A 13206-nucleotide genomic window follows, 5' to 3' on the forward strand; every position below is an offset into this window, starting at 1 on the left:
GGCAAAATAGCGCTCCAGTGTTTGCTGTCTGCTGGGTGCCGCCATTTTGGTGGCTTTCTAAACTACATCTGTGTTGAGGCGGAAAGAATTAAAGCTTCAAAATAAGAGCGGAGGTCTATGGGAGGAAGTCCGGGCACTCTGTGCCCCTTCACCCCTTCAAAGTAAGGGATGAACTAAATGGGTCAACTTGACCTCAGCTGGGAAAAGGCTATCCTGAAGAGATGGGTTTTGATTGTGGTTTTGAAGGAAGGGAGGGAGGGGGGCGTCATTACTATGTTTGGGGAGTGCATTCCAGAGGGAGGGGGCAGCAACATAGAAAGCCCTGTCCCCCCAGGTATGGCACTTGGTCTTCTTGGGGACCTCCAGGAGGTTGTCTTGACTGGAATGGGAGGGGACATAATGTTGGAGAAGATCAGAGAGGTAGGGGGGGAGCCAGATTATTAAGTGCCTTGTGGGTCGTAAGCACTTACAGTAGGCTACTGTATACTTGGTTGTGTGCAGCTGTGTCACGCTGCAGAAACAGCCGATCTACAAGCTCACACCGCTATAACAAGCAATTAACGACGAACCTCGCTCCCTGTCTGTCCCCCGCAGCGATCGGAGCCCAGCCCGGTGAACCAAGATGATTCCTGTGCTCCTCCTGTGTGCTGTCGTCTCGCTGAGTGTGGCGAGCAACCTTGACGCACTGTACCCTGACCTGGAGGTCTCTAGAACCATCTACGTCACAGGTACAGTAGCTGTCAGCATGTTCTGTGTGTGCGCGTGTGTGTGCGTGGGTCCGTGTGTCTTTCAACTCAAGTAAAAAAGAAAGTGGCCGTTGCTGAATAGGCTCTATGCACAGCCGCCACAATTGGGCCTCTTCCTTATTCACAGGTCTTACCAATTATACTAACTAGCCCTTACCCGTTCAAAGATATGAGCTCTGAAATGATGTGCAGTGTGTGGGTTATGGGGTGTGCACTGTGCACACAGTATATGAGGGATGGAAAGTAACTTTAACTGGTGCTTACATGATAAAATGTAGGAGCATCAATGTAAGAAATACCCGTTTCGTTTAATGGCTACAGAGATACTGTGTACCGATCTGCATGATTTTTGGACAACATTTGTAACAGGGCCAGACCCCCAACCCCCCCCCCCCCCCCCCCCTCACCTACACACACACACACACACACACACACACACACACACACACACACACACACACACACACACAGCTGGTTAAACATGTTGCCTCATGCTAGATGCAGAATAGATAAGCCTCATGCTAGATGCAGAATAGATAGTACACCATAAAAATGCTAATATACAGCATACGATTTGTGAAAGTGACAAACGGGCTTCACAGTTATGTCAGGTGTGTTCATATGCTAAACATGTTGCCTCATGCTAGATGCAATATATAAGCCTCATGCTAGATGCAGAATAGATAGTAGATACACCATAAAAATGCTAATATACAGCATACGATTTGTGAAAGTGACAAACGGGCTTCACAGTTATGTCAGGTGTGTTCATATGCTAATGGTGATGCGATTTCAGATCAATTGCTCCAGCCATTGAGGAGAAACGCTGTTACAGACACTCAGACAGACAGAAAATGCTAATATACAGCATAGGATACCATAAAAATGCTAATATACAGCATACGATTTGTGAAAGTGACAAACGGGCTTCACAGTTATGTCAGGTGTGTTCATATGCTAATGGTGATGCGATTTCAGATCAATTGCTCCAGCCATTGAGGAGAAACGCTGTTACAGACACTCAGACAGACAGAAAATGCTAATATACAGCATACGATTTGTGAAAGTGACAAACGGGCTTCACAGTTATGTCAGGTGTGTTCATATTCCAATGGTGATGCGATTTCAGATCAATTGCTCCAGCCATTGAGGAGAAACGCTGTTACAGACACTCAGACAGACAGAAAATGCTAATATACAGCATACGATTTGTGAAAGTGACAAACGGGCTTCACAGTTATGTCAGGTGTGTTCATATTCTAATGGTGATGCGATTTCAGATCAATTGCTCCAGCCATTGAGGAGAAACGCTGTTACAGACACTCAGACACTCAGACAGACAGACTTTTGGATAATTATATGTTTGATGAAGGCTCTGTCCCATTTAGTGTAGCACAATATGGTTCTCAAACGTTTTAATTTCAAGGACCCCCATAACTGTACAAATGGAACCAAATAATGGACCTGTTTTTTTACGCTCTCAGCGTTACACACTCGTAGGTCCATTTGGAACCCCACTGGTGTAGCAGAGTGCTTCCAGTGAGCCAACATGCACAGTATCAGCACCAAGACTCTGTTTGACCAGAATGGAGCAGAGCCTTCATTAGTGTCAATGGTAACACTAGCCCCATATAGAACCTCACCCTCTGCTGGTGATCTGTTGTTAGCTCTGTGGTGAGGTCCTATGGAACCATCCGCCCACTGTCGAGGAATGGCTCCACGGCGACGGGGGAAACCCCTTTCGTGGACATAAATCCAAAAAATAAGGGTACTTCCATGCTCGCAGAGTACGGTTTTCCTTAGACCGGCACAAGAAAAGTATACACCGGCACTTGGAAAACAGTTTAAATCGCTTATTTAGTCTCATTAAATCCGGAAAAGCCCCCGGTGGCAGGTGCGAGTACTGCTCCGTTCGCATTGTAGCATAATAGGAAGCAGTACTGGCAACTGCCGCCGGGGGGTTTCTGGGTTGAATGGGAAAACGCGATTAAATAAGCGATTTAAACTGTTTTCCAAGTGCCGGTGTATACTTTTCTTGTGCTGGTCCAAGGAAAACTATGCTCGGCGACCATGGAACTACCCTTATTTTTTGGATTTATGTCTGGGAAAGGGGTTTCCCCCGTCGCTGTGGAGCTGTTACTCGACAGCGGGCCGATGGTTCCATAGGACCTCACCACGGAGCTAACAACAGATCGCCAGCGGAGCTAGGGTGAGGTTCTATATGGGGCTATGGTAACACCAGTGAAGGAAGTAAGAAAGAGGCCCCTTTTCTTTCTAATATGGCTGCTGTGCCTAGAGCAAGGATTCGTGTGTTTTACAACTGCAGGCAGATTATGCAAATAGTGAGTGAATGACTCTTTCTGAGGAAATGCTCAGATTTCAACACCAGTACATTTCACACTTACACTGCAAGACTGTTTATCATCCTCCAGCTGGTTTTGATGATGTACTTGTTATTCCCTCTTATAAGAGTTAAAAGGAAATACAAACTCTCTAATTATGCTATTCATCACTTGAATCTTGGTCACTTGAATAAAAACATATGCCTGTTTGTCATTATGATGAGGAGAAAGTGATTCTCACACTTCATTTCAAGAACCCCCAGCTTGATATGCATCAGGCCAAAATGCTAATTTCTCATATTTGCCTGCCTGCCTGCCTGCCTGCCTGCCTGCCTGCCTGCCTGCCTGCCTGCCTGTCTGTCTGTCTGTCTGTCTGTCTGTCTGTCTGTCTGTCTGTCTGTCTGCCTGCCTGCCTGCCTGCCTGCCTGCCTGCCTGCCTGCCTGTCTGTCTGTCTGTCTGTCTGTCTGCCTGCCTGTCTGTCTGCCTGTCTGTCTGTCTGTCTGTCTGTCTGTCTGTCTGTCTGTCTGTCTGTCTGTCTGTCTGTCTGTATGCCTGTCTGTCTGTCTGCCTGTATGCCTGCCACTCTGCTTTGCCGTATTGCGTTTTATTATGTAATCCACCCGAGATTATTTGTATTGACTCCTTTACATTCTTAAAGAAATCAATGAGGCAGAAAATCAAGAGCGCCTGAAGCTTAAAGAGAATCTGATTAGAAAATGTGATTACAGAACATAATTAGACAATGTGTTTGGAGATTGGAGAACACAATGAGAGAATGTTAGTAGAGAATGTGATTAGACAATGATTAGACAAGGTCATCAGTGGACGAATATGTTGCTTTGACAATAATTGTTGTTGTTAAACTGAACTGAAATGAGGAACTGAACTAGACCCAGTTTGTGATTGGTGGATGATAGTATCCTTGTATGACAGTTTATGATTGGAGGATAGGAAGATATTATATTGTATGACAGTTTATGATTGGTTGGATAGGAAGATAGTAGAGCAGATAAGTAAGGTAGAGCTGGATACACCGACAGTCAGACAGACACATGCACACACACGCACGCACACACACACACACACACACACGTGTGCACGCGCACACACGCACGCGCGCACACACACACACACACACACACACACACACACACACACACACACACACACACACACACACACACACACACACACACACACACACACACACACACACACACACACACACACACACACACACACTGACTGTCTGTCTGTCTGTCTGTCTGTCTGTCTGTCTGTCTGTCTGTCTGTCTGTCTGTCTGTCTGTCTGACTGGCTGGCTGACAAGAGACATTGATCGAAAGGGAACTTCAGGTTTCACAGCAACACCACAGTTGGCATGAAACAAAGATACAGTGACGGTTACGAGTAGAGAAATACAGACCATAGCTGAGACATACAGACGGGTAGAGAGGCTACCTGGGAATTGGAAGATCAAAGGTTGGCCCCCCCGGTCTGCCCAGTCCATGTGACCCTGAGGAAGGCACTTAACCCTTACCTGCTCCCCTGGGGGAAATGGATACATTATTTTACCCAGGGGAGATTCAGAGGATGCTGAAGACAGAATGTGTCTGGCCTGTCCATAATGAAGCAATAAGCCACAAGAGGCATGTGTCTCCAACTCTCTCAGCTGTTATAAAATACCGGTAACCACATGCCTCGCGTGGCTTATTGCTTTGCTAAAACTATTTCACTAATAATTCACTACAATGTCTGCAAGAAAGTAGTTCCCAGCTACAATAAAGTAGTTACCAGCTTTTTTTGACAACAACAGCACAGGTGCAGATAATTGGTGCACTGTGGAACACTGTGGAAAGAAATAACTCACCTGGGTTTGATACAAACTGATTCAAGGTGTGGATTATAGTCTCATATACCACAGCAATTAAAGGGACACCAGCCAATCAGAATCAAGGAATGGAACTAGACGTTTTAGAAGCTGTTCGCAGTAATACAGCACACAGTACGGTACATCTATGAATGGAAATGCCGTATTGATCCCCAGGGGGACATTTTGTAGAGCTGCTGTCATCAGCAAAGCGAAACTCAAAAAAGGCAATAAGCAATAATCTGTAGGCCTATACTGTATGTCAGATCATATCAATTAATGCCCCGCTAAGTGTTAATTAGTTTAATGGCCACAGGCGGTAATGCAGCTCCAGTGCCAATCTGTGGAGCATTTCAGCATAATGAGTCTCTCATTGAATGTGCTGCTTCTATAAATTGACCAGTCCACCTCCAAGCCTTTTGATTCATTGATTGGAGACTTTATTAGTCAGACATTTAAACAGCACAGAGGCACGGCAAGACATTTATGCTAAATAGATGTGATGTGACTTGTAGATCTGCTATTTTCAAAAGATTTGCGTACGTTTGAAAACATGATGAGTACTTTTACGTATATTTATATTTTTATACCAATACTTTTGTACATTTACTCAAGTACATTTTCAACCCCAGACGTTTACTTGTAACAAAGTATTCCTACATTGCAGTATTGATACTTTTACTTAAAGATGGGGGCGGGACCGTATCAGTTAGTAGTGAATGTATACGTCCGTCGTAGAAAGTACTACTTTCAGTACCATGGGCCCTAGTAACTCAGTCCCACTTTTCCCCCCTTGTGACGCCCCTGCACAGGCCAGTGTCTTGTGGCAGCAGCCTACTTGGCTGCAATGAACAAGAACTGAACAAATACACTGCCTGTGTGGACCAGTGCTGTTTGTATGCTGCTATATTATTGACTGCCATGCAGCTCCAGGTAGTTTAGATTTGAATATAGATTGTATTTATTTATCACATTTAACACTGAGGTTTTAATGTCACAACTCTTGAGACTGTAGCTGCTGTGATGGTTTTAGTGCACAATTCATTTTACATGCCCTTTACTTTGTAATTGGTATTGCTGATGAATAAAGTTGAACCTTGAACCTATTCTCTGTGTGCTCTGAATACCTGGAAACGTGTAGAAGTGATACCCACGGCTGTGCCATAACAAGCGCTGTAGTTTTTTGCGAAATAATCAAGTAACTATGTAACTATCAAGTCTATGAAAACAAGCCACGACATGAGCACTTTAAACCTATAGGCCTATGCCATTTGAAAATAGCTGATCTACGAGCTTGCCCCGTACAGACGCTTTTAATGTGCTCGTCCTGGTTGATGTTCAGTACCACACGTAACATTCTGGTGTAGCAACCGTCCAGGCACTTCTGTAGGGCTTGCGTTAGTGTCCAGCATTCACAGCCGTAGAGGAGAACGGACTCCACGGTCGCAATGAAGAAACTGATCTTGATATGTTTGGGGAGTTTGGATTTCCACCCTCTAGTCATGCCGTTAACAGCTCTCCAGGCAAGTGCTTTCCCCACTTAAAGGTCCTTTTCTGTGGAGCCGACCCATGCGCCTACTAGGTATTTAAAGTCACCGACCTCCTTTAGCGCAGTACCCCCTGTTGTTGTCAGGGGCGAATGTTCTTGGGGGATGTTATAGGTTATGACCTCTGTCTTCTTTTTTTTTAAGATTTGTTTTTGGGCTTTTTATGCCTTTATTGATAGGACAGTAGACTGACAGGAAATGGGGAGAGAGATGGGGAATGACATGTGGCAAAGGTCGTACGGTTCGGGAATCGAAACGGCGACGCCAGTAGGCATCATAGCCTAGTATGTGGTATGCGCCTTGACCACCAGGCCAGCGGGCACCATGACCTCTGTCTTCTTTGTATTTAGCCTGGGGCCAAAAGCCGCAACTACCAATATTTACAAGCAGTTGTACACAAAATAAAGCCCAAAGCTGCTTATAATAAGCTGAAGATGGCAACACTGAGCATAACCTTTATCTCTCTTTGTTGCCGTGTTCCAGAGAATGGTCCTCATCTGTCGGTGCTCTCGGAGCAGACCAAGGTGGTGTCACAGCGAGGGGGCAACGCCACCTTACCATGCAAGATACAAAGGGACCAGTCACTGGCGCCCAACCCCAAGATGAGGATCAAATGGACCAAGCTGACCGCAGACTACCTGAAAGAGGTTCAACACTTTTTTTTTTTTTACGTTGATCACAGAATGTTTGATTTTGTGTGAGAAATTGTTTCAGAATCGATTTGACCATTTAGCTGATTCTTTTATAGCCTGGCATGGCCAGACTAATGTCACTGCGAAGCTATCTGATTGGTTGAAATAGCTCTCTACCCGTGATGATAATGAGCATTATGGAACGGGTCTCATCAAACAAAGAAATCAGCTGTGCCGGTCGCGAAAGAGCTGCCGGGCTCCCTCTCCCAACCCTATATATGCTTGATGGCAGTTTTTTTGTGAAGTTTAGGGACATAGTATAGCTAAATATGACCATAGAAGTACACATTTCAATTGAATATCTTAATTACAATTAAATGAAGTTGACATGTTTTCTTAAAGGTATATTAAGTGATTTAATTTAATTCAACATAATAACAAAATGGGTCTATGTTCCGACTAGTTACTATAGAGTGTTTGGTCCATATTTTGGACTTCAGCTTTATCTTGTGAGGAGAAAAGAAAAACAGTTTAAAAAACTGTGTGGCACCAAGTTTTCCTCCAATCAGGATAGAGTGGGGCCTTCCTCCAATCATGGTAGGCCTATGGGGCTGTTAAGTATGACATCATTTTGTAGGCAGAGGAGAATTTTTGCCCCCAGTTTCCGTGAATCTTTTTACTATTTTTACTATTTACACATTTTTCTTCTCTTTGTTGTTGAAAGTAAAGTGTTAGAATTATACTTTAGTCGTTATTTTTGTCTCGGATCTGTTGAAATAGCGAGGGACAGAAAATGCTCTGGGGGCAGAGTTCTCCTCTGCCTACAAAATGATGTCACGGCTTAAAAGCCCCATAGGCCCCTGCCAGTCAACTACATGAAAACTGAAACTTAAGTGAATTAACCTAGCTTTAAGGGTAACTGTTGTATAATCGCAATATTACACTTGAGAGTATGTGTTATCATGATTATCTGCACTTCTATGATAATAATTATTATTAACAATAATAATAAAAGGTGACATTGCAATTCTTTCAATTCCTTTCGTACGCCACGTGAACAGATCAACCAGACTTATAAGCACAGGACTTTCAAAGGCGACCGGGCGCTGTGTGACGTTGTGAGCGCCCTCTTGTGGTTACAGGTGGACGTCTTCGTCTCCATGGACTTCCACAAGCGGAGTTACGGCCGTTTCCATGGGCGCGTCTACCTGCAGAGCTCCTCGCCAATGGACGCCTCGCTGGTCATCACCGAGCTCACCCTGGAGGATTATGGGAGATATAAGTGTGAGGTCATCGATGGCCTGGAGGACGGAACGTCAGTGGTGTCTCTGGACCTCCAAGGTATGAAGCCCAATGCACCCTTTTGTCAGCCTTCTGATTGGTCCCTGACTGACCAACCAGCAGGCTCTCTCTGCCTTGTCCCGCCTGGTTCCGCCTTTTTGGAGCCGTGTGCAAAGCACATGAGCTCCCAGTGCACAGCTTTCAGCTTTTGTCCCGTCTAGTGGGAAAAGGTTGTTTCGTTCAGTTCGAACAGGATCTGCGCATGTGCGTGCTGTTTCGTTCAGTTCGAACAGGATCTGCGCATGTGCGACTTTTACCACACACGCGCGCGCGCACGCACACACACACACACACACACACACACACACACACACACACACGCAGTGAGTGCAGCCTCTGTGTCGCCATTGGGCAAGCGCATCTCTCACTCAAGCCTGCATTCCTCCCCAGAGTGTACGTGCGATTAACGCAGTGATGTTGGAGCCTCGGTAAGGAAGCACATGCACTGGTGTGAGATGCTGCTAGCAGCAGGGCTAGTAATAGTATGAGACTTCTTATTATAACTCTATGATGAGACCCCATAACCATAATTACCGCTGACGGCATCGCGCGCAGCAAATACCGAAGCGTTGAAACGGCACATCTGTGGACAGCGCGAGCCCCAGACACACACGCTCCCAAGAACAGGAGCGCTCCAACTTGTACACGAACACATAGTGTCTCTACAGTGTCAGTTAACATCATAACATAACAGCTAGTTTATCTGTGTTCTGTTCAGTTCAGAACTCCATCCTATGGGTGGCACTCTAGCGTCACAGAACACCCCTGAGTTGCACTGTACTTGAGTTATTTTTCCATACACCAACTCTCTTCACCAAAAATAGCCGATCTACAAGCTCTTGTAGCATCTTGTAGTGAGCGTGTAAATCTGCTACTTTTGGTGAATATCCCCTTAGAATAGGGATGCTGGGGTTTAGTGATTGAATGCCAAGTATAAACATTTATTTTAAATCTGTCCTAATGAAATATTTAAGGGAATAAAGTGTGCAAAATCATGTTCTTTATTTTCAGTTAAATAAAGTGCAAGCTTTTGGTCATATACCTTCTTCAGGCATGCAGCACCTCGAAGAGCAGTGGTCCTTTCACTATTAATCTGTCTTAATGGAAGCAGATATTTTTGTTATATGTTAGGCCTATTATGGACAGTATTTGTTATTATTTCAAATAATATTTGTCTACTCCCATAACTATTTCCCATCTTTTATTAAAGAGTTCTTCTTTTACTTTCAAATTAAATGTCAATTGTTCCATGTCCTGAATATTGTCCATGATTGTCCTCCATTGTTTGTAGTCCGGGATATCATCCTTGAGCCACTTCCTGGTAATTGCCTTTTTCGCAGCAACCAGGAGGATCTTAGTTACTGTAAATATTTGTCCCCTGCTTGTACAGATTCCTCCATGTGAGCCATGTATAGTATCAGACATGAATGAGGAATTTCATATCCCAACACCTCACACATAACCGAAGGTATGACATCCCAGAATGGTCTTTTCTATGTTGAATTTGCTAAAACATCATTTTTGGAGAAATACAAACAACATGCCCAGTCACTATACTGCACCTGAGAAGCTCCTTTTTACTGACACCAGGTTTAACATGAGAATTGAATACACAAAATAACAATAAGAAGCAACTGAATGGTAGTGGATGGAGAGAAAGGACTGTTGTCACAGCAACCAATGGGTGCGAAGAGGGGCGGGACTTGACAAAGGGTGAATTGAGCCTTTGTCAATGCCGCAGTTAAACATGGTGCAGTATAGTGACTGGGCATATCATGTTTTTTCTTTCTTTTTTAACCAAAAATTATGTTTAAGCAAATTCAACATAAACAACCATAAGGCAGAACAAGGCAGAAAGAGCCTGTTATGGTCAGTCAGAGACCAACCAGAAGGCTGACAAAGGGTCCATTTTATACGCCGAGCTGCAAGCCGGCGTCGGAGGCCAAAAATAGGCGTTCTACGAGGTGTAGATCGGCAGATTCCTGGCCCCATGACACTATGTTAAGCGTGGATGCTTTTCATTTGGGTGAACTTGCTATTTAGAGTTTCATTGAGTGTTGGTGTAGCTTGTAAAGCTGGAGCAGCTTGTCCTTGTGCTCTGGTAGACTCAGGGTTGTGGTCAGACTAAATTTAGCACTCCCTTACAGACCTCCCAACAGACCTATTTACACACAGAGCCAGAACAATGTAGAAAGAATTTAAACAATAATTGGGCCCTGGCTTGCCTAAATGCCTAAATGTTTGAAAAGAAATTTTAAATAGTTCAACTAGCCGATCTACATTGACACGTTGTGAGCTTGTAGATCGTCAATTTGAACAATTTAAAAATGTTTTTTTCAAAACAGTAAAAAAATGGCAAATAAAAGGTTTAGGGATAAAGGGCAAGTCGGGACGCAAGATAGGGCTCATGCTCTCATGCTTAAACAACTGAATGAAAATAAACAGTAAACAGAAAATAATACATATATTGTCTAAATGCCGTCTCAGCAGTCATCGCCATGTTGGCTTGTGGTGGAGACATTTTTGTCAAAATTATTTTTTTGCCGAATGTTTACATATTACCAGAAACAAATACACATTTGTCCGTGTACTGATTGATGACCCCCTGCGTCTCACCCTTTCCGTCCAGGCATCGTGTTCCCATACTTCCCTCGGCTGGGTCGCTACAACCTGAACTTCTACAACGCCGAGCGGGCGTGCCGCGAGCAGGACGCCATCGTGGCCTCCTTCGACCAGCTGTACGAGGCGTGGCGCGGCGGGCTGGACTGGTGCAACGCGGGCTGGCTGAGCGACGGCTCCGTCCAGTACCCCATCACCAACCCCCGCGAGCCCTGCGGAGGCAAGAACACCGTGCCGGGGGTCCGCAACTACGGCCTGCGAGACAAGGACAAGAATCAATACGACGTCTTCTGCTTCACCTCCAACTACAAAGGTAAGAATGGCGCAGAGTGCGAAGTGAGCGCCGTGTTGTTTATGAGTGAATTTCATTAAAGAGGTGGTGCCATGATTTTCCCCCCTCTAAAACATGATTATCAGGTATTATGATTTTATGATTTTTTCCAAAAAAGTATACAGAAAGAGTTAAAACTGGGTTTTTATGTGGCCACACCCCCAGTTCATTAAGTATGCATGGATGTCATGGTGGGTGGTGACCCAGCTGAAGTTAGCCACACCCCACAGTGTTGGGTGAATGGTAATTAGGGGAGGAGTTGATTCTGTGATGTAATAAGTATGTGTGTTTTTTAACTGACACTTTTGACCACAAGGTGACAGCCTCCAAGAGAAAACAAACAAATACCAAGAGAATACATAATTGCTCATAAAAACCACACCAGGGGGTCTAATGAAGTACTTTCAACCTCCTAGACACATGAAAAAGTACAAAACTATGGCACCACCTCTTTAAGCGTCAGGTGAAGCTTGGCCAATTTGACCCTCTGGGCGTACAGCAAACTTTGCACGCTCTGTGCCAAGGTGTAGGCCAGATGTAGGCCACGCATCAGAGCCCGGCCATTTGTTGGGGCCTGGGCATTTTTTGGGGCCCAGACAAAGCCAGATGTTGAAGCTTAGCTCAATTCAGGAGCAGCGCTCAAAAAAGGAGCGTGTGCTGTGTGTGTGTGATTTTATTTATCGTGAAATTGTTATTTGCCGAGCTGCATATCTGGTACCACTTTATAATTGGTAAATCGGACCTGTAAATAACATCCTTGATACAGCCTTTTTTTTCACTCTCTACCAAATCTCTTTACCAAAAATAGCCAAACTAGCTTGTAGATCGGCTATTTTTGGCGAACGTTCCACACAGAATAATGATATTCTTGATTATCGCGATAATATCGTCAATTGCAAATGTTTCGGTCATAATAATTGTCAGTGGTGTAAAGTAACTAAGTACATACTGTACTTAATGTTGAGGTATTTGTACTTTACTTGAGTAATTCCAATTTCCAATACTTTTACTTCTACTCCACTACATCTCAGATCCAAATATACTCCACTACATTTATTTGAAAACTTTAGTTACTAGTTACTTTGCAGATATAAATGATTGTATTATAAAACATACATTGATCCACTTTAACCCTATTTTATACCATGGCTATTTGAAAATAGCCGATCTGCGATCTACAAGCTCATAACACCTCACATCGCAACGCATTGTGAGCTTGTAAATCTGCTATTTTCAAACATTTTGTACTTTTATTTTAAACCCCCAGGTCGATTCTACTACCTGATCCACCCCACCAAGCTGACCTACGACGAGGCGGTGCGGGCGTGCCAGCGGGACGGCGCCCAGATCGCCAAGGTGGGCCAGATGTACGCCGCCTGGAAGCTGCTGGGCTTCGACCGCTGCGACGCCGGCTGGCTGGCCGACGGCAGCGTCCGCTACCCCATCACCCGCCCCCGGAGGCGCTGCAGCCCCACGGAGGCCGCCGTCAGGTTCAACGGCTTCCCCGACAAAAAGCACAAGTTGTACGGAGTGTACTGCTTCAAGGGGCCAAACTGAGACGCGCACAGGCAGGACGCCGCGTCACTCGAACGATACGCTTATGAGTCGGGAGCCGGAAAACAAATGTACACGCACGCAACGTGCACAGGCGCACACATACAAATCACACATACACGCGCGCAGACACACACACACGCACACACAGACACACACACACACAACATACATAGATAGACACTCAAGTCATTCAGGTTTTGCTATCACGGGGATATTGGGTC

At 44.8% G+C, this 13206-nt stretch overlaps 1 protein-coding gene across 1 annotated transcript; it reads left to right on the forward strand.

Moving 5' to 3' along the window:
• Positions 1 to 622: 622 nt before the first annotated feature.
• Positions 623 to 12985, forward strand: hapln1b (hyaluronan and proteoglycan link protein 1b; the record flags this gene model as incomplete). Its single annotated transcript, XM_080742597.1, has 5 exons — positions 623 to 728; positions 6989 to 7152; positions 8280 to 8478; positions 11108 to 11410; positions 12696 to 12985. 5 exons carry the CDS (start codon positions 623 to 625, stop codon positions 12983 to 12985), a joined length of 1062 nt encoding a protein of 353 aa, XP_080598723.1.
• Between the last annotated feature and the right edge of the window lie 221 nt (positions 12986 to 13206).

This window comes from Nannobrachium achirus (genome assembly GCF_963921795.1).
Source record: "Nannobrachium achirus genome assembly, chromosome: 15".
In the NCBI taxonomy this organism is placed as follows: Eukaryota; Metazoa; Chordata; class Actinopteri; order Myctophiformes; family Myctophidae; genus Nannobrachium; species Nannobrachium achirus.